The sequence below is a fragment of the Catharus ustulatus genome, chromosome 18 (assembly GCF_009819885.2).
Source record: "Catharus ustulatus isolate bCatUst1 chromosome 18, bCatUst1.pri.v2, whole genome shotgun sequence".
Taxonomy (NCBI): domain Eukaryota; kingdom Metazoa; phylum Chordata; class Aves; order Passeriformes; family Turdidae; genus Catharus; species Catharus ustulatus.
In genome coordinates this window covers 3,549,016-3,568,435 of record NC_046238.1, presented here as the reverse complement: position 1 = coordinate 3,568,435, position 19,420 = coordinate 3,549,016, and the positions used below count along the sequence as shown (strand labels likewise).

Sequence of the window (19,420 nt, the reverse complement as noted above, 5' to 3'; positions counted from 1 at the left end):
GTTTAGGAGGGTGTTAGATCTTTAACTGGTCAAAGAAAAGCCAGGGGCCCTCTGAAAATCTCCCCTGGCATGTTTAGTATTAATATTTAATAATAAACATTCCATGTATTTTACCTGAGTAATATTTTTACCCAGTATTTCTGAAATTTTTCTGTGTACTGATGAAAACCTGGGTTGGGTGCTCTGCTTTTTGGAAATTCTTCAATATTCATGATGGCTTTTTTATTTTTTCAGATTTCTTTCGATGGCATCTATGCAAACATGAGAATGGTTCACATCCTCACATCAGTTGTTGTAAGTCTTCATATTTGTAAGAATGGTTCCTGTAGTGACAGGGAATTGTTAACTAAACCACTAATTGTAATATAAAGGAGTGAATATTAAGCACTTTTTGCCAAGGCTGAGCTTTAAAGGATCACAGAAATTTTAGGCTTGGAAAGGTTTAACTTTAATGTGCAGAGGTACATCAATTTCTTAGGTGCACTGGTTGTATTTTGAATTTCCTGCCTTTAGAGAGGTCTGGATAAATAAAATGAGTCCATGTGCAGGGATTAGAAACCTTTCTCCCAAGATTTTAAGGGAAGGCCTGACATGGCAAAATGAAGTAAGGCAGACTGTCCCACATCTGCTTGAGGCCAGGATAAGCTTTTATCCTTATTTGTACCCACACAGGCACAGATTTGGGGTTTGCACAAAACCTTCTTTGTGTGTTTTAATGGTCAGGAGTCTTGTGAGAACCAAATATTCTCCAGTGAGTATCTTAAATCCCTTCAGAGCTGCCCCTACACACCCAGCTATTTGAATTTGCAGAGCACAGCAGTGTATTTATAAATGGGCAGATGCTGAATGAGGAGATTTGGGTAAAAATTGAGCTGTGTTTTTATACTTTGGACCTGTGTAAAGAAAACATGCTAAAGAAAATCACTGTAATGTCATTTGTCATGTTGGTAGAAAGTTATATTTTCATTTTTCTTGCTTTCTAGGGATCCAAATGTGAAGTACAGGTGAAAAATGGTGGTATATATGAAGGAGTTTTTAAAACCTACAGTCCTAAGGTAATTTTTATTACATTTTGACCCTTCCTAATACCAAATAACCAACAATTGCTTAAAATTTAAATATTTACCATAAATTATGTTTACTGCTCATGCCTAGATTTACACCAGCAGATTATAAATACCTAATTTTTGCCAATAAATGAAATTTTTGAGGGGATGAGTGTGCAGTAAAGCAGTGCCTTGTGTTTGTGTTTCCCACAGTGTGATTTAGTGGTTGATGCTGCTCATCGGAAAACTGCAGAATCCAGTTTGGGGCCAAAACGAGAGGACATCCTGGAGAGTATCTTGTTCAAGTCTTCTGACTTTGTTATGGTGCATTTTAAGGATATGGATACCAATTATGCCAGAAGAGGTATATTTGCTTTCAATTTTTTTTTTCATGTTTCAAATTTATAATTCAAAATTTTTTGAAGTAGGATCCGAATGCTGAAGTTCGGATTTAGATTTGTAATTCTTAAAGAGTGCAGAACTTCAGCACCTTGTGAAATTAAAAATTTATAAATTTTTAAAAATAATCATTTTGAGTAGCTGGTTTGGTATCTGGAAAGCAAAGCCTTAGTGGTTTTGAAGAATGTTTTACAGATTCTATGGGAGGCAAACACATTTTTTGTAAATGTCTTGCTAACTTTCTCTGTTAAGTGTTATATAAGAATCATTGAATACAGAAACACTTTGGAAAAAGATTGTTTCTCAGAGTTGAGATATATAGTTATACTGAGGTAATTTCTGTGTCTAAACTTGCATTCATAGAAATATTCTATAAATACTCCTGCAAACAAAGCTAAAAATTCTTTTAAAATCCTCTATTTGTGCTTTAATTTTTCCTTTTTTCTTGTAGACCTGTAGGTAAAGCTCTTTAAAATACAGAGAGGTTTCAGACAAGTCCTGAAATCTTGAAGACATTGAAATTGTTCAAATTAAACAATTTTGCAGGCAGTCTTCATACTTTTAATGTCTGACCTCCAAGCCCCTGATTATTTTTCTGGAAGCTGAGAGCTCATGAGTCAGTTCTATTCCTTTGCAGATTTCTCTGGTTTTGGGCAGCAAATCTCCAGAGTCTTTGTGCTTAATGTTGCTGATTTTCTAGGATAAGGAATAAAAGGAATTACCCAGGTTTTTGTGGCATGGGGTGCAATTGTCTCTGTGTACATTTGCAGGTTGATTAACAACTGTCACAGGAGCTCAGTGGTTATTGGAACACAGGTTTTATTCCCATTAGCAGGGACTTAGAGATGTGTAGGGACCTGAGGACATTTAATGAGAATTTCTCTCTTCACCTTGTGTTTGTACCTGTGGATGTTCTTGCCTGATTTAAAGCTGCAGAATGAGAGGTTTGTTGTTTCAAGGAATTTTTGCTTTTCCCAGATGATGATGCATAATGTCAGAGCAAATGCAGCATTGAAATGCAGATAAATTCCAGGTTCTGGATGGGACTTGGAATTTAAATTACATGAGAGCTGTTTTATAATGAGTTTGGTATGAGCATCACTTTAATGTAAATGCAAACTGGGGCTCTCCCTCAGCCAATCTTTATAGATTTTGAGCAGACTGAATGAGGAATATACTACAGCTTCTAGGAATAATTGCTCAATGGACATTTTCTAGAAGAAAATGACTGTTTCAGGTGGAACAGTCCCTCAGTTCACTTTATTAGGTGGAATGACTGAGTCTAAATCTCTTAAATACTGGAGAGCTGAAATAAAGCCATGAAGACTTGGAGCAAGATAAACTGGAAGGCTGCAGGACTTGATAACTCAGAGTGGGGGAATTAATCTGCTTTCCATTTTGTCTCAAAAATACATTTATCTGGAAATGACACTTCAGAGTGTCACTCAGTCTCTGATCACACCTTCAAATTAGAGCAATGAGGGGCTTGCTGCTTCCTGGGAAATTAAATAAACAAGGATTCAAAAGGCTGGAGGTTTATGAATGTGTATGGAGGAACTGCTGGCCTTTTGTTCTTGTAAATAAACCCAAATTTTTGTGGTACTGGGTGATTTAGAGTGAAAACTGACTCTGAACTCCTGCCTGAGGACTTGGTGCTCCTTGTTTTGGGAATTGTCTCTGCTTGGTGCTCTGATTACACTCACCTAGGAACAGAGACTTTTAAATTGTCTGGAATCCTCAATGGATTTTGGCTTTCACAGACAGGCAAGGAGAATTTGAAAATACTTGGTTGGAAAAGCTTTAAAATCATAGTAAAATAAAAGGGCTTTTCACAAGCTCTCCATTGGGAGGCTTACCTGGAGCAGGGATGTTGGGGTCTGATGATCCTTGTGGGTCCCTTCCAACTCAGAATATTCTGGAATTCTGTCTGTGTAGTTTCTTAGACATTTTGTGGAGCCCTTGAACTAAATAAATTCCTGCAGAAGATACTGTTTTGAAAATTTTAATGCATCCTGGTCTCCCAATTCAGTATAAGTATCTATGGATTTTATTTCTGACATTTATTCCCTGCTGGGCTGGAGGAATGTGGGCAAATGGGCTCCAGGTTTGGGTAGCAGAGATCTTCTCTGGATTATGGAAAAGAGACTGGAAGAGGAATGGGAAAGAGCAGCAGCTGGGGAGAAAGGGAATGGGGTGGAGTCTCCTTTGAGAAGAAGGAAAATAGGGTTGTGTGTGAACAGCCTGTGCCAGAGCAGCTCCCAGTGCTATCAGAGCCCTGCAGCTTTGGGGCAGGGAGCTGATAACCCCCCCAGAGAGTTCAGGGGAGGGAGCACCAGTGCAGGCCTGGAGGGTGGAACTGGGAGCAGCACACGTGGGTTTGTGCCAAGCATGACACTGCACCTTCAGAGGCACCCAGGAGAAAGCCTGGGGTCTGCCCAGATTGTGGAAATTGGGAGAGAAATTGGTGGGTCTGTGCAGAAAGGGGTGTTGTGGCTGTAAATGTTCCAAAAAATCAATGTGTCCCTGCTTCCTGGGCCCTTCTTTGCAGCTCTGCACAGACCTTGCAGCTCCTGGAGGGGCTTGTTTGGCTTCCAGAGGGATGGGAGGGACTCACCTGAGGGTCTGCCTGCAGAATTGAGGTTTGCTGCAGTACAGGCAGGCTGATGAATGAAACATGCCCTGGAAAACTCAGGTGAAGCTGTATCATACCCATCATCCCCCTTTCAGACTGTTCTGTCTGCTTTTAAAGAGGGACTGACACTGATTTCTGTATGTGCAGTGGAAATCAGCTGCTAAAAACCCTCAGTGCAGGCTGAAATCCCTGGCTGTACATTCACATTATCACATCTTTCTGCTCAACCTTTGAGTGCTGAGATCTTGTTGCTGCTGGATGATTTGGGCTCCTGATTGATGCAGGGGGTTCTGTTTCTCCTGATTCTACACAAGAATTGTTTCCTGATCAATCCACAGAGCTGGTTTGCATGGAATTCAAATTTCACTAAGTTGCCTTCTTGGCTTCTCTTTAAAGACAAGACAATTCAAACATCCTAACTTACTGGTAAAGTAAAAGACTTCTGCAGTGTTTTTATTGTTTTTTGGCACACTGAGGAAAATACTACAAATCCAATGAAAAGAAAGGCAGAAGAGAATTGGCTATTTCAGTTTTTCCTTGAATTAGCTCTGAAAGTGGCGTCTTTCCAGAGCAAGTGTTGCAAGGGGAATAGCAGAAAGCATCCTATGAACAAAGGAAGGAAATGTTGGCTCTGCAGAGCCGGTGGTAACTGGTTTTAATGTTTCAAATCAGTAGTAAGTAGTTACAAAACAAATCAGAGTTTAGTGTTGAAACCTTTAAGGTGAAACCTCACTTGATCAAAGCTTCAGTGAGTGGCATCAGCACCTTTGGCACGTAGCACTGATTGGTTTAATGGCATTTCAGCTGCAGACTGGCACTTAATTGCACATTTGTGCTCTTCACCAAAATCTGTTTGTGCAAACAAGCATGTTAGACATTGAAATTAATTAAACCCGGACTCTTAATTGCTCTGTTCTGGCACTTTTTTCTTTAACAGTGTTAGCAGCACACACTTGAAGAATTTGCCCCAGCTGAGTTTTTCTCAGAATGTGGATTTTTAATTTGTCTTCATATGAATTTCCATTGCATAGAGTTCTCGTTGGGATTTTTTTTTTTCCATTCATGAAAAATGATTTCATCATTTTTTACCAGGTTTTAAAACAAGATTTTTGATACCCAACTCCTCTGCTTAGGAAATGTCACTTGAAGCAGGTACAAAGGCAGTGGGGGCTAATTGAGTGTTAGAGCCTCAACCCCTTGTTTCTCCAGCTTCCATTTGATCTTTAACTTGGGTTTTGCTGTGTAGAAAAGGGATTGATTAAAAATTTGGCCTTGTCAAGGTGTCATGAGAATTGCTTGTTCAACAGCTCAGAGATAAGAGGCACCAGATAAGGGGGAAGCTGAGCAGTGTCCTGTCAGTTATTGCTCTGCCAGTCAGCACTTGTAGCAGCAGCTCATTTACTTTATTAATAATCTTAAGAGCCACATTTTTATTTTGGAAACTGTTATTTTTAGAGGTTTTTTTTTCCATTCTTTCTCAATTTTGTTGCTGATTAATTTTGGTAGAGGCTTTGCTGGCTTTTTAATTCTGTTCTCCTCTGTGCCTGCCCTGCTGTTTGTTCCAGGAAAATACTGATCTGTGCCTTGAGGTAGCATCCTGCTGCATTTAAACTTTGCCTGGATGCTCTTGAGACCACATTGTCTGACTGGGAGTGCCTTTGTAGCTTGAATTTCTCCTGTCTTTGAATTTCCTTTGAGCTGTAGAGGTTAAAGTGGCACAGTCTCACTTGTGACTCCCATTGTAAAATGGGAGAGGAATGCAGAGCAGTGCAGCTTCCTGTGCCCTGTGATATACTGGATTTACTGGGAAACTCAGCAGTGACTGCACACATCCTACTCAGACCTGCAGCACTTGCTGATAGTGGAGTTTTTGTTTTGACTTGGGTGTTTTTTCCGTCTGTATCATTACAATAACAGCGCTTCTGAATGTTTGTGTGGCTGTTTAAATAAGAAAATTAGTGGGTTGAGTAGATGAGTCTTGTTAAGCTGGTATTTTATTCACAGTATCCAAAATGGCACAGTTGTGTGGAGTTTGCCTGGAGGAATTTAATAGAAATTAAGGAAACACCCTTCTGAAATATCAGGTGCTCCTAATTCTTATTTATCTCATCTCACTGGAGAGGAGCTCCCTCCACTCCCAGAGATGCAGAAACAAATTTCAGTTTCCTAAAAGACATAAACAGCTTCCAATTTGGATTTGGTGTAAAATGTCCCAATTTGAGCAGAAATAAAACATGGAATTAAGGCAGTAGCAGCACTGGTTTGTCTGAGTTAAGCCATGGGGTGTTGATAAAGTAAATGCAGAGTTTCCATTCTTAAAAATTCTTAAAAATGTGCTCTTCAGCTGCTGCTTAACTGTGATTTGTAGCACTGTGTTCCTGTGTAGTTTCAGATGACATTTTACACATATATAAAGTATATATTATAATAAATTATATTTTAAAAGCTGTTTGTGTGAGCATTTCATGGGCTGCTGCTGGCTGTTATTAGAGAGACCAAGAACAGTGAATTTTTATTCAATATATGTGCAGAATTTCACAGTGAGATTGGGTAAAACAGGAATAATAAGCAATGTCAGCAGCCTCTCTTTAAAACATCTTCAGTGATTGTGTAAAAGCTGTTACATCAGTGGCCAACTTCATATGTTGGGAGTTCTTTTCATAATAGCTTTAAAGTTCATTTTTTTTTTTTGTGCAGATTTTTAGATCTTGCCAGAAGTTAATTTAGGCCACATTTTTCCTTATCTGGCACTGCTTGGTGGTTTGATTTAATCTTTTCTAAAAGTCTCAAATGTTTGCTCCTTATTTCATCAGTAGAATGATGATAGGAAATTCTGGATTGAAGACTTAGTTATTTTAGCCTGATTTATTTATTTATGAGTTTATAACAAGCTTATTATTTTTTTTTAAGTTCTCTATGTAGTTCTGAGATCTGGTTGCTTACAAACACAAAAGCTTGGCTTCCTTGTTGAATGGCTTTAGATATATTTTTACAGCACTTGTAATACTCTGGTATTATCCCTTCTTAAGTCAGGCTTGAATGAAACATGAACAAGTCAAAATAAGTGTTTGTGATCTTTATTTTTTGATGTTTTTAAATTTTTTATGAACAACAGAAGAACCTTTTTAGTTATTTATTGTCCTATGTTGTTGAGAACAAAAAGTAGAGAGTTCCTGAATTTTTCTGTGTGATTTGGATAAGCTGCTTGGAAAAATTCTGGCAGGAGAGGAGACTTCTGTGTCCATGTCACAGGAAATGGGAGCACCAGGCTGGTGGATAATTGCTCTGTTGGTGTGTTGAGGAGTTGTGGAAATAGAAGAAATTTGGATATTTGAAAGGAAAATTGTATTTTGCCCATTTGGGGAGTTGCTTTCCTGCTCTTCTGATATTTGCACACTGCTGTGGTGTGCAGTTGTGTGGGCTGGTTGGAGAGGAATTTTATACAAGTCTTTGGTTTTCTAGAGGAATAAAGATCCTTGTGTTTTTTCTCTTTTTCTACATGTAATTGTAGAAAACATTTTGAAATAACTGAAAATAATTCTATTATCTGATATGGGAGAAGTTGGTCTGGAGCAGGAACCTTTTTGATATCCAGCAGCTCCAGGAGAAGAGGAATGATGATTCTGCTCCTGTGATTCAGCTGCATTTGGGCTGTTGCTCAGATAAAAACCAGTGTGCAAACTTCCCCAAACTGGTCTCACTGGTCCCATCCCTCCCCATGTGTTGCAGATGCTTTTACTGACTCAGCCATCAGTGCTAAGGTGAATGGAGAACACAAGGAGAAGGATCTGGAGCCCTGGGATGGAGGAGAGAACACAGCTTCTGAGGAGCTGGAGGCACTGGAGACAGATGTTGTAAGTGATGATTTTATCACCTCTGGCCAGCAGTAGAAAATGAGCTGTTTCCCTGGACATTGAAATAATTCCTTAATTTCAATCTGGTAATGAAGTTTGGAGGAGCAGAATTGCTGCTCTGCATTGTGCTGCTGGGTGTTCAGGCTTTGCCAGCAGCTGCCACAGCCCTTTGGAATGATGTGACTGAGCAGAGCTGCCTCACAAATGGCATTTTTGGCAAATTCTGCCCCATGGCAGCTGCTGTGGTAAGGGCTGTGTTGGACTCCTGGATCCAAAGAGCAGATTTTGTTAAGGACTCCAAAGCCAGCAGTGCCCCAAAGTGATTTATGTTTAATCAGAGCATTCCTGTCTGACTGTCACTGCACTTGGAAATGATGGGGAGATTGTGCTCAGCTAAGTGTCCCTGGGCTGCAGATGGAGGGAATTGATGGAAGCCTGACCCAAGCACAGGGACAGTCTCAGATGATCAATCATGAGATGAAGAATATGGCCTCAAATGCCATGTCCTCATCTATCACAGCAGTCAGCTTTTCCTCAAGCAGAAATTCTTGTAGCCAGGTATTCAGTGTGTGTTCAGGGAGATAATATTACTGATTAGAGCATATTAGCTTTGGGTAGAACGATTCTCCTGTCAGTTTTGGTGTCCATACTGCAGAGCTGAGATTTATTGGAATACCCAATACTCTCAGTGCTTTTATAAAATATTCAAACCATTTATTGTTGTGCTTGAGTGCTGTGATAGCAATTTTACTGTTGTGCAGATCAACAGGAGTCCTCTGCCTGTGGTGCCTCTCAGGTAATTCCATCAGTGCTTTTGAAAAGTTTCAGAAGTGTTAATTTGCACTTTTTGGAAGAGGCAAAAAAGATATTAATGTATGTATGTCTTGCTAGTACAGAGTGAACATGTACTTAAAAAAACTCAGAAAATAATCCAAAGACTCAAAACAAACCAAAAAAAAAAGGGGATTTTACAGTTAGAATCTGTGCAGCTGATGAACAAAGCTCCCTAAAATAAACTGTGGCATTAATAACTTTGTTATCTGGACAGTGAATTCATAGGCCCAGGAAAAAAAGGGCAGAAGGTTTTAACTTCTGCCATCAGCCCTTAATTTGAAGGGAATGTGTTTCCAGTGTCATTTTGAAAAACAAGCATCATTTTCTTCTAGTCTAATGGATGGGATCCCAATGACATGTTTCGTTACAATGAAGAAAATTATGGTGTAGTGTCAACTTATGACAGCAGTTTATCTTCTTATACGTAAGTTCCAAAATATTTTGTTATTAGATTTGTATTGAATGTTCTCCCTGGTTTAACAAACTTTATATTCTACAGCTCATTTTGCATAGTTTCTGAAGTTGTGGAATCGAATAACTGCAAAAGCAATGAATGAATGGTGCTTAAGAAACCTTGCCAGCTTTCTGTGAATAGTTAGATGTAGAAATCTTTATATATTCCCTTAAATGGGCACAGCTCATTCCCATTGCAGAGTTTTCTGAATTTAGCCATGCAATAAAGCTTGTTTCTTGCAGAAACTTCCAGGAATAGGGTGGAAAACTGTGAATTAATCTGTATGTAGCTGCTATACCTATAGTTTTTGTTTAACCTAGCAGAGCAGTTTGGCTAAATCCTGATTTTATTGAGACAATTGATCTGGAAGTTACTGGAATGCTGAAAAACTGCAGCTCACCAGGGTGGGGGTTGTGTGCTGGGGATGGCTTGTTTAGCAGACTTGTCCAGCTCTAAAGTGAAGTTTTAGTTAAATATAATAACAACTGGAATATAGAAGTAGTATAAAGGCTGCTCTGGCTACTCTGGCAGTGATTTATTCCCCAGAGTCTGCAGCTCTAATGTTCACTGCAACTGCAACACAAATGGACTGCAGATGTTCACAGCCATTGTGAAATGGCTTCAGTATTTCCCCACTCTTTTAACCCCCGAAGCAGAAACTTATTTTTTTGAATATCAAGGAATCACAGTGAATATTTGGGATTTTTTTTTTTTTTTTGGTGTGTGCACTTGTCTACAGGTCTCTGGTTCAACAATGTGATTTCTGTGTTTTGTGCAAATGGACCTGTGACATGGTGATAATCAAAGTGTCCTAATCGGCTTATGTTTGAATCCTGGGGAAGCTGTTCTCTCCTTCCCTTCACTGCTCTAAGTACTTTTTGTACTTTTGAACTTTAGTCTTCCATCTTTCTGCTTTCTGGATATTAATGGAAACAGATTAAAAACATGAAGGTGGCTTTAAATTAATTGAATTTTTTTTTCTCCCCCCTAGTCAAGCAACTTGTTTTGCATATCAGTCTGCTGAACTGGGAATCTCTTTCCCTGATTTTCCAACTCTGGGATGAGCAGCAGTGTAGTTAAATGCTTAGATGTGCAGCTGAAGGATTGTAAAGGATTTATTATGTGATTGTTGTTTTTTTCCTAGAGCTAAGCAGTAGCAGGTGTAGTTTGTCAAACTGCATCAAGGTACAAGTTTGTGTTCCAGCAGAAGTATTGATCATCAGCAGGGTTCTGAACAATGTCATCCTGCCCATCCCCTTTCTCTCATCTTTAATGGCCTGTTAGAAAACATGAAATCATTCCCTGCCCCTTCAGGCTGCCATACATCCCTTCCTTTTTTGCACTCACTTTAAATAAATTAGGATTACTGGCTGTTCTACTTTCCTGTATTATTAACAGAGGGACCTGGGACCAGGTTTAAAATGTAAATTTTATTTGAGCCCAAGCTTTATGCTGAAGGGTTTTACTGAATATTCTTGCAGTTATCATTGATAAGGCCAGTAAATGTTTTGACTGGCCTAAAAAAATGTGGGGAAAAACTTGTGCTGCAGTAGCTGGCCTGGAATTTGGCAAAGCCACTTGTTTTCCTCGTTCTGCCACCAACACTTGAGCAATTTTGCATATATTATTTTATGTTTGGCTTGTATCTCCACCTACTTGCTTTGTTTTTCTCTTTTATATTATTCAAAATATGGGCAGTAGTGATTCTATAATGCCCAGCAGAGAATGGGCCAAGCCTCAGCTCTGTTTTGTATTTTTATGTAACCTATTCTGAAGTAAGGTTGGTGGAACAACTTTTGCAACTGGAAGTTAAAATCAGGGGGAAAAATCGCTTTTTTAAAACCTGACACAAAAATTAAGACACAAAAATGGGTGTCAGAAGGAGGTGCCAGGTATGATCCCATCCCTGGTTGGATTTTTTCAGTGTTTCAATGCTCATATATTGAATTTTGACTTGGTGGCTTTCCTAAGGGATGATTTTTGCAATATTCCATTGCCTGCCATAGAGAGAGACATGGAATGGGTGGGATTGAGCTCCTGGCACTCAGAGATGAGTCAGGAATTTCTGCTCCTGTGCTCTGAAGTGTTGCATCCATCTTTTCTGCAGTTCTTCATAACTAGGAGAACTGAAATTCTATGGCTGGAATTATCAAAGGATTAAGGATACCACTCTCTAATTTCAGTAGGATTGTGTTTGCTGGCAATGTGTAAATAATTTTTAAAATGTCAGATTTGGGCTCTTGGAGTAGCTTCCTATGTAAACAACAGTCTGAGGTTTTTTATTCCTGCTCTTCTCAACCATGTTAAGAGTTGGAGCCTTTACACAGCTTTTAGGGACTGGGGATTTTACAAATCCTGTGGAAAACTTCTGCACCCTGACCTCAGCTCTCTAGGCAGGTAAATGACCCTGAATTTGTCCTTAATATCAAACCAGTGCAGAAATTCTGTATTAAAAAAAAAAAAAAAGCATCCTACTGGCTTAGAAGCAAGAATTTTTTTCACTCTGACTCGGTTAGAACTAACACTGTGTGATTTTTGTAGCTCCTTTGTGCTTTTTGAATGCATTTCAGAGATTCTTTTCCTTTCCATTGTCTTTTTAGGGTGCCATTAGAAAGAGATAATTCAGAAGAGTTTTTAAAACGGGAAGCCAGAGCAACTCAATTAGCAGAGGAAATTGAATCAAGTGCCCAATACAAAGCTCGGGTTGCCTTGGAAAATGATGAAAGGACAGAAGAAGAAAAATATACTGCTGTTCAGAGAAATGCTAATGAAAGAGAAGGACATGGTGTGAACACTAGGTACTTGAGTACACTATGAATAGTATTTTTATTTAAATTATGGAGGTATTTTGGTACTGTAGCAGTTTACTCATTGATACTGGGCTTTTTCAGCAGGCCTGATTAGGTTTGGAACCTTGTGTAAACAACCCTGTGCTGGTTTTGGCACTCAGGCTGACTTGGACACCTCTGCTTGGCCCTGTATTATCTGTGTAGTGAAACAAACTTCCCCATTCTGACCTGTCACCGTGGTGAATTTGTCCCAAATTACAGGAAGGGGCAGTGGTTTAGCTGTGTCCTGGAGAATTTCAGGCATTGCTGCTAAATCCTTCGGAGCCTGTGGGCTCATAAAGTGGACTGTGTGGCCACTATCAAAAGCCAATTCATGAGGTGACTGTTGGGTCAACATCTGATACTATTTAGACTTTTCCCCTTGGCTTGATGGGAGAAAAAGAGAGAAAATGGGGAGGCTTTTTGTTGCCTCTCAGTTGTGTCTCAACGCTGATAGAAGTTTGCTGTGTTTCAGAGAAAATAAATACATTCCACCTGGACAGAGGAACAGAGATGTCCTGTCCTGGGGAAGTGGAAGACAAAACTCACCGAGGATGGGCCAGTCTGGATCAGGCCCACCCATCTCAAGGTCTGGATCCCACACTTCAGAATTCAGCCCTAACTCTGGAGCAGATCAGAGAGTAGTTAACGGAGGCAAGTATCTGAAATCTGAGTGAATGCACCTCCTAACACTGCAGAAAATTACCTCATTTTGTGTTGAAATGCTGTGGGATTAGGCTGTGTGTTCCATAAACCAGGTTTGCACTCATCATTTAACACAGAGGTTGTGAGTTGGATTTGGGCTTGGCTTACAAAGGATCTGTCACTGCACTGTGCTGTCTGTGGCTTTGCAGAGCAGAAATGTCATTTATTTTCCTCCTCAAACACCTTTGTCTTAGATGATGGTGCACTGTGTGGATTTAAAGATGAAAAACTGCATCAGCACTGCAAAGCTCTGTGTGGAGGAGCAGCAGTGCTGACACCTGGTGAAAGGCAGTGGCAGGAGGAAGCTTTCCTTCCTTTCTGGAAAATAATAAAGCCACTTGCTGACTTCATGAAAATGGGAGGAGGGAAACAAGAACAGTTTTAGAAAAAAAGGAATCTAAAGCCTTCCCTCCAAATGGGTATTTGAGTATTTTCTGCTGGATACATGGGTAGTATTTCTAAGCAGGCACTGCATGGCAGGAATGGGTGTCCCAGAAACCAAACACCATTTCTGGATCTCAGCAGTGACCTGTCCTCAAGGCATTATTTGTAACATTTAAAAATGCTATTGTAATAAATTGCTGTGAATAAATGAAAAATGTATAATACTCAAGTGATCTATCTGGAGAGGAAGTCTGAGAAGCATCTAAAGGTAAGTGAGACTTCCTTTCTAAAGCCAGAGTCAGCTGTATAAAGGATGGACAACTGAGCCTTGCCCAAACAATGCTAACCTGTAGTATTTGTGGTTTCTCTCACCCTATTACTCTGCTGAATCAACATCATAGACCTAAAATATTCAGAATGGCTTGTAAATTCAATTAATTCTGCTTTGGAAACCATGAGCCCTATATCCTAGATTAAAATCCTCCATTAATACCTCAGCTAAGTGACAAAGGCAGAAATGTCAGGGTTCAGACACTGAACACCGCTGGTTTTTGTAAAGATCCAGCTCCTAGATGGATATTTCCTCATCCTTTGGTTTGAAAGTAGCAGTTTGTGTGGTCAGTACTGTTTGTGAACAGCTGTTTGAGAACCTCTGGTAGCTGTTGAGGACCTTGTGGAGTGCTGGGTGCTGTGGAGCATTGGTATGTCAGGCTAACAGATCAAACTTTACTGTCTATTCCTTAGTAGTGTTTGTAGATCCTAATTAACCCTTTGGGGAGCCTGTGACATTCACAAGTTCAATTCGACCCAAAACCAAGGTGCAGAAACTTTTAACCTCCTCAAAGGGTTAAACCACGGAGAAAAAAAAAACAAAACAACAACAAAAAAAATCATTTTGTCACATTTTACTTTTTTTTTTTTTTTATATATATATATCTGTTGACTCCCCCTTACCCAACCCCTCCCCCTTTTACCCCCCATAAATTTTTTTTTTTCTTTAGTTTTTATACTTTCCTTCATATCATTTGTTCTGTCAGGTGTTCCCTGGCCATCGCCTTGCCCATCTCCTTCCTCTCGCCCACCTTCTCGCTACCAGTCAGGTCCCAACTCTCTTCCACCTCGGGCAGCCACCCCTACACGGCCGCCCTCCAGGCCCCCCTCGCGGCCCTCCAGGCCCCCGTCTCACCCCTCTGCTCATGGTTCTCCAGCTCCTGTCTCTACTATGCCTAAACGCATGTCTTCAGAAGGTACAATATACCACAGTTTGTTCATGTTTTTATTTTTTTTTTTTTATTTAGTTTCTTTAACTCCTCCGTGAGTTTTTAAGAGTTGGTTTTTTAGTTTTTTTTTTTCGTTGTCGTTGTGTTGTTGTGGTTTTTTTTATTTTTTTTTTTTCCTCTTCATGACTTAACCTGTAATTTGTGTTTAACTTTAGTTTGTCAGACTATTTCTATTAACCTTTTGTTTTTTTTTGTTTTGTTGGTTTGGTTGGTGGTTGGTTTGTTTTTTTTTTTTTTTTTGTTTGTTTGATTTGAAGAGCTTTACAAAAACGAAAGAAAGCTGTGAAATTTCCCGAGTTTGGTATGAAATTAAACTCAGCTTTGGAAACGCTGCTCAGTGTCTTAAATTACCCAACAGCAACATGCAGGACCTGATAACTTTAGAGAGCATTTTAGGGCTATAAATTTATATAAAATTCCAATTTTAATACAGTTGTTCCACAAAAAGCATAACTAACATTGAATCACCTCTTGTAAAACAACCAATAATCATAAAAATGCTGTATTCAGAGAAGGGAACTGTGGATTGGGGTAGGATGAGCTACTCCCAAGGTGCATTTGTAGAAAATTTTTATTCAGAACAATAAATCATCTCCCTAGAAGTCAGTAATACACAGACCTGTGAGTCTTTGGTAGCTGTATGCAGAATTATCCCAACTAAATCTATCCTTCTACAATAAGGAACATGGTTTTTAATTTTTATTTGAAACCCTGCACAACAGAGTGTAGCAAGCCTAGAAAATGCAGTGTGGTTATAGTGAGCTCCCTGAAAACTTGCAGTGGGTGCTGTAGTTGGCTCCACTGGAGCCATGGGAGAGATGAATTATCCCTCAGCCTGGGCAGGAACCAAAAAGGGGGTGGTGGCCACATCTGTCTGGCCTACTGTCCATTTATTGTGGTTTTTTTCTGGAGTAAGGAACTGAGAATCCACCTGCAAATTGAATTATTTCTTAGCACTTGTTGGTTTGTCAGTGCTGCTTACTGCAATGTTTAATTCCTGCTGCTGCAAGATTATTCCTTGGAAATGTGTATTCTTTAAAATAGCTGTATGATAATTTGTATTGAGGTAGACTGGAGATTCTTGGTTAAAATAGAGGCTGACATTTAAAGATTTATGTAACCAGGAGAGGTATTTGGTATTTTAGAAGTTTTTCTGAAACCTAAAAGCCATTATCTGAACTTGACCCTCTTACTGACCCACGTTAAAAATGAACTGCAATCAGCCAGATTCTGTTCTCACACAGTTTCTCCTTTTGAAGTATCAACATTTGAGTCTAATCCTGTAAAGAAAATGTTTATTAGGATGTAAGAACTGTATTGCTGCTCAGATTTGAGCATAACTATGGTGTGGCAGCTGTACAGACTGTGCAGAATTCCTGTATTCACTTATGACTTTGGCTTCTGGTGTTAAACATGCATGACTTGAACCTTGGGATAACAATCCCTTGTTTAGTTGCAGTTTTTGCTGACTTGTAAATGAATTGTGACCTGCTGCAGGCAATTCAGCCTCGCTGCAGAGAATGCTCTGCTGAAATTCCCCAAGAGCATTGGTCAGCCAGTGGTGACTATAAATGGTTGGGATCACTGAGCACCTGACAAAAGCACTGGGAATTTTTTATTTTCTGGAAAAACGTTTGATAGCCTGGAACTGTGCTTATCCAGGGGCAGCTGCACCACTGGCCTTTATGGCTTGGCAGTGGTGGATGCTTGGATTGAAATATTTTAAATCCAAGCCTTGCACACCTGTTTCAGTGCTGATAAAACCTCTGAATACCCAGGAGCTGCCCTGGGGAGGTGATGAGCGTTGGCAGCCTGGCTGGACCAATGACTTGGCTTTTTTGCTTGATTTATTGAGAGTTTAAAGATGAAATGCAGTTTGAAGAAGAGATATTTGTTGTATTTTTTTTTTTTTTTGTGGTGGACATTAAACACTTATTGTGTGGGGTTGTCTTTTTTTCCTCAGGGCCTCCACGGATGTCTCCAAAGGCTCAACGGCACCCTCGAGGTCACAGAGTCTCTACTGGTAGGGGTACAATTTCAAGTGGCTTAGAATTTGTATCTCATAATGCACCTGGGGAAGCATCTACTGCTGCAGTGGCACGAGGCAGCCCTTCAGGTGGGACGTGGTCATCAGTTGTCAGTGGGGGTAGGTAAAGCTTGGCTTATTGCAGATGGCTTGCAGGGGGATCCTTAGAGTGGGAATGCTCAGCAGAATCCTCCCTTTGCAGGCAATTCAGGCTCTCAATAATCAAATCCTGGGCTGAGGTTGGAGTTGGGAGAAGGAGGTTCCCAGAGAGCTGAGTGAGAGTTGGTGCAGTGTTGTCCTAACTGTGGAGTCAGGTGCTGTGTGAAGAGGAAGGAAGGAAGAGTGTGGGAATTAGTTGTTGGAAGGATTCATTTGTAGGGGATTTATTGGAGGAGTTGTTAGAGATTTGCCACTGCATCCCTGAGCTTGGTTATGGCAGCGTGGCTGGGTTGTGGTTTACAAATGAAGGAGGTGTTTGGGTAGAGGAAGGTTGGTGTTGAAAGAAGAATTGATGCTCAAGTTAAGTTGGATGTGTTTCTCCTTTAAAATTTTAAGTGGTGGTGTTGTTCTTGGCTGCTGTAGGAGCAGTTATAGTGAGTGTCTTTTTTTTTTTTTAACCAGTTAATATATATCTTTTTTTTAATATTTGACTTAAAAGTTAAAGCTCAGTCTTGTGCCACAGGTCTGGTCTGGAGTTGTTGAGTTGAGGCCATGTTCTGGTGGGCTGTCAGGAGCTGGGTGTTTCCTTGAGGGCAAGAGAGCAGCAGTTTGGTCATTTTTAGGTATTTTTTGGGTATTTTTTAGCAGGGCAGAATTCCAGAGAAGCATAGTGGGAACACATTTCTCAGAAAGAAGGGATAAATTAGACCCACATAGACTTGTTGCCTTGTGGAAAAAACTTCAGCTCTTCTGTTGATGCATTATTTGTGATTCATCTTCCCTGTTTATACATTATTAACATGCATGTAGGACTGTTAAACACTTACCTGCCTTTCTGCTCACTCACTGGGAGTTAATATGTGACAAAAAGCACAAGTGGGATGAGCAGGAAGCAGGAGTTACAATTTACTGCTCAAAAAATACACAACTTTCCTTGCTTCTTTAACACAGGGGCAAAAACATACCTAAAAGCACTTTTTTTTCAATAGGCTGTGTTGTTTTTTTTCCAGCTGGCAGACCTCCAAAAGAGGACGCTGTAAAATGGATGTGTTTTTTCAGCCCTCTTAAAAAAATGTTTAACATCTCTCTGTGTGGAGTCCTGACCACCTTTTGTGTTCTGCCTGAAACTGGGTTGATGTGAGCTGTTGTAGTTGTACTGCTGGGGACTTGGGGAAGCATTTTGCAGATTCTTGGTGGGATTAGAGGGCAGTGATAATTTTTGGGGGACAATTTGCAGAGAAATCACCCCATTCTCTGAAATGCTGCATTGTAAAGAACTAGGAGATGTGCCTGGAAGGTAAACAGGTTTTCAGTTACCATATAATGTCACACTAAGTGTTTCAAAGCATGTTTTTAGCCATTTTAAAATTAAAACAAACTGCTGAGCAGATGGAGAAGCTCATCCTATAACTGCTTTTTCCTGTTTGTTTCTAGTTCCAAGATTATCCCCTAAAACACACAGGCCTAGGTCTCCAAGGCAGAGCAGCACTCCCATGGGACCAGCTCTGCCTTCTCCTCAGCCTGGTACTATTCCCACTGAATCTGTTGCCATGCCTGTTCCAGCTGCCTCTCCTACACCTGCCAGCCCTGCATCCAACAGAGCAGTCACCCCTTCCAATGAAGGTAAGGCTCTCTCCACCTTGCAAATGTTCCCTTTCCCTTATTCCTGACAAGGAAAATTGAGGATGCGTGAAATTTTACTGTGAGTTCCCATTTCTCCAGCTTTAAACTAAATTTGGAGATGTCTTTATGCTTGGTTTCTTGTGACCTTAAGGAATATGAGTTTATAGGTGTGTGACTTGAGGATTTCTTTTTCCAAGCTGAGTTTTTGCCCCTTTTCTGTGTTAAAGAAATATCAGTCCACTGGTTTCAAACATTTTGAACATAGCAGAAGGAATGGGGGAAAAAAACATTACAGGAGCACAGTCAAATGTGTAAGAACTCTCAAATCTTTGTCACATTCTGAAGAGCTTGGACTGCTGAGAATAATTGGCTCTCAGTTTATAGTTTGTTCAGCCTAATTAAAGTTTTGTGTATGATGAGAGGGATGAGTTTAATTGGGTTTTTTTTCATTTGACAGTAGGATGGGGAGGGAGGATGATCCTCCAGGCACCAACTAGATGCAGGAAATGTGTAATTTAAAAGGTTTTTCAAACTAAAAATGGTTAAATCTCTCCCCTGTTTCTCTCTTGCCTTCTCTCTTTGCTTAGTTGGAGTTGTGTATAGGAGAATAACTTTGGCAATTTCTTTTCCAGCTAAAGATACCAGGCTTCAGGACCAGAGGCAAAATTCTGCAGCTGGAAACAAGGAGAATATAAAGCCAAGTGAGACTTCTCCTAGTTTTTCTAAACCTGAAAACAAAGGTTTGTATCCAAAGCTTTCATGTACTCCAGTGCTATAGGAATTGTGCCCACTAAACCTGCTGTCCTGGCTGCTTTAATTGGCATTTTAAGGAAGGCTTGGAGGCAGTCTGGTGTTCTACAGTGAAATTTGGTCATGTAGTTGTGAAGTGGCACTTTGAAATGTTGTTTGTGACTCATTCCATCAGCACCAAGTGTAGAGATGCTCATGTGGATGGTGTGATTTCACTTGGGTTTTTTTCTTTTTTTTTCCTCCCTTCTTTCTTTCCCTTGCTCACAGAGCTGCTTTTTAGCTGCCTTTGGACTGAAAGTGTTTCTGCTTTGAGCTGTGCTCACAATACTTCTGAGCATGGTGGTCAGCAGAGCTTTTCTCACTGTGCCTTTTCCTGATGTACCTTACATTTGTTTGTCTCTGTAGTTTATTCTCAAAACCCAGAATCTTTCCATGTTGTTAAACTG

General features: G+C 40.1%; 1 protein-coding gene across 16 annotated transcripts in view; it reads left to right on the top strand.

Moving 5' to 3' along the window:
- The window catches only part of ATXN2 (ataxin 2), a 48,760-nt gene that overhangs the window by 8,258 nt on the left and 21,082 nt on the right, over nt 1-19,420 (top strand). For 8 of the 16 annotated variants that reach the window (XM_033075475.2, XM_033075473.2, XM_033075480.2 and 5 more), the window contains exons 3-13: nt 235-294; nt 984-1,055; nt 1,260-1,410; nt 7,807-7,931; nt 9,098-9,189; nt 11,820-12,017; nt 12,523-12,701; nt 14,174-14,383; nt 16,380-16,562; nt 18,036-18,224; nt 18,857-18,964. In XM_033075475.2, coding sequence (XP_032931366.2) covers nt 235-294; nt 984-1,055; nt 1,260-1,410; nt 7,807-7,931; nt 9,098-9,189; nt 11,820-12,017; nt 12,523-12,701; nt 14,174-14,383; nt 16,380-16,562; nt 18,036-18,224; nt 18,857-18,964 — 1,567 coding nt within the window. The remainder of the gene's footprint in view (nt 1-234; nt 295-983; nt 1,056-1,259; nt 1,411-7,806; nt 7,932-9,097; nt 9,190-11,819; nt 12,018-12,522; nt 12,702-14,173; nt 14,384-16,379; nt 16,563-18,035; nt 18,225-18,856; nt 18,965-19,420) is intronic. The other 8 variants (XM_033075486.2, XM_033075482.2, XM_033075476.2 and 5 more) reach the window with 8 other exon arrangements.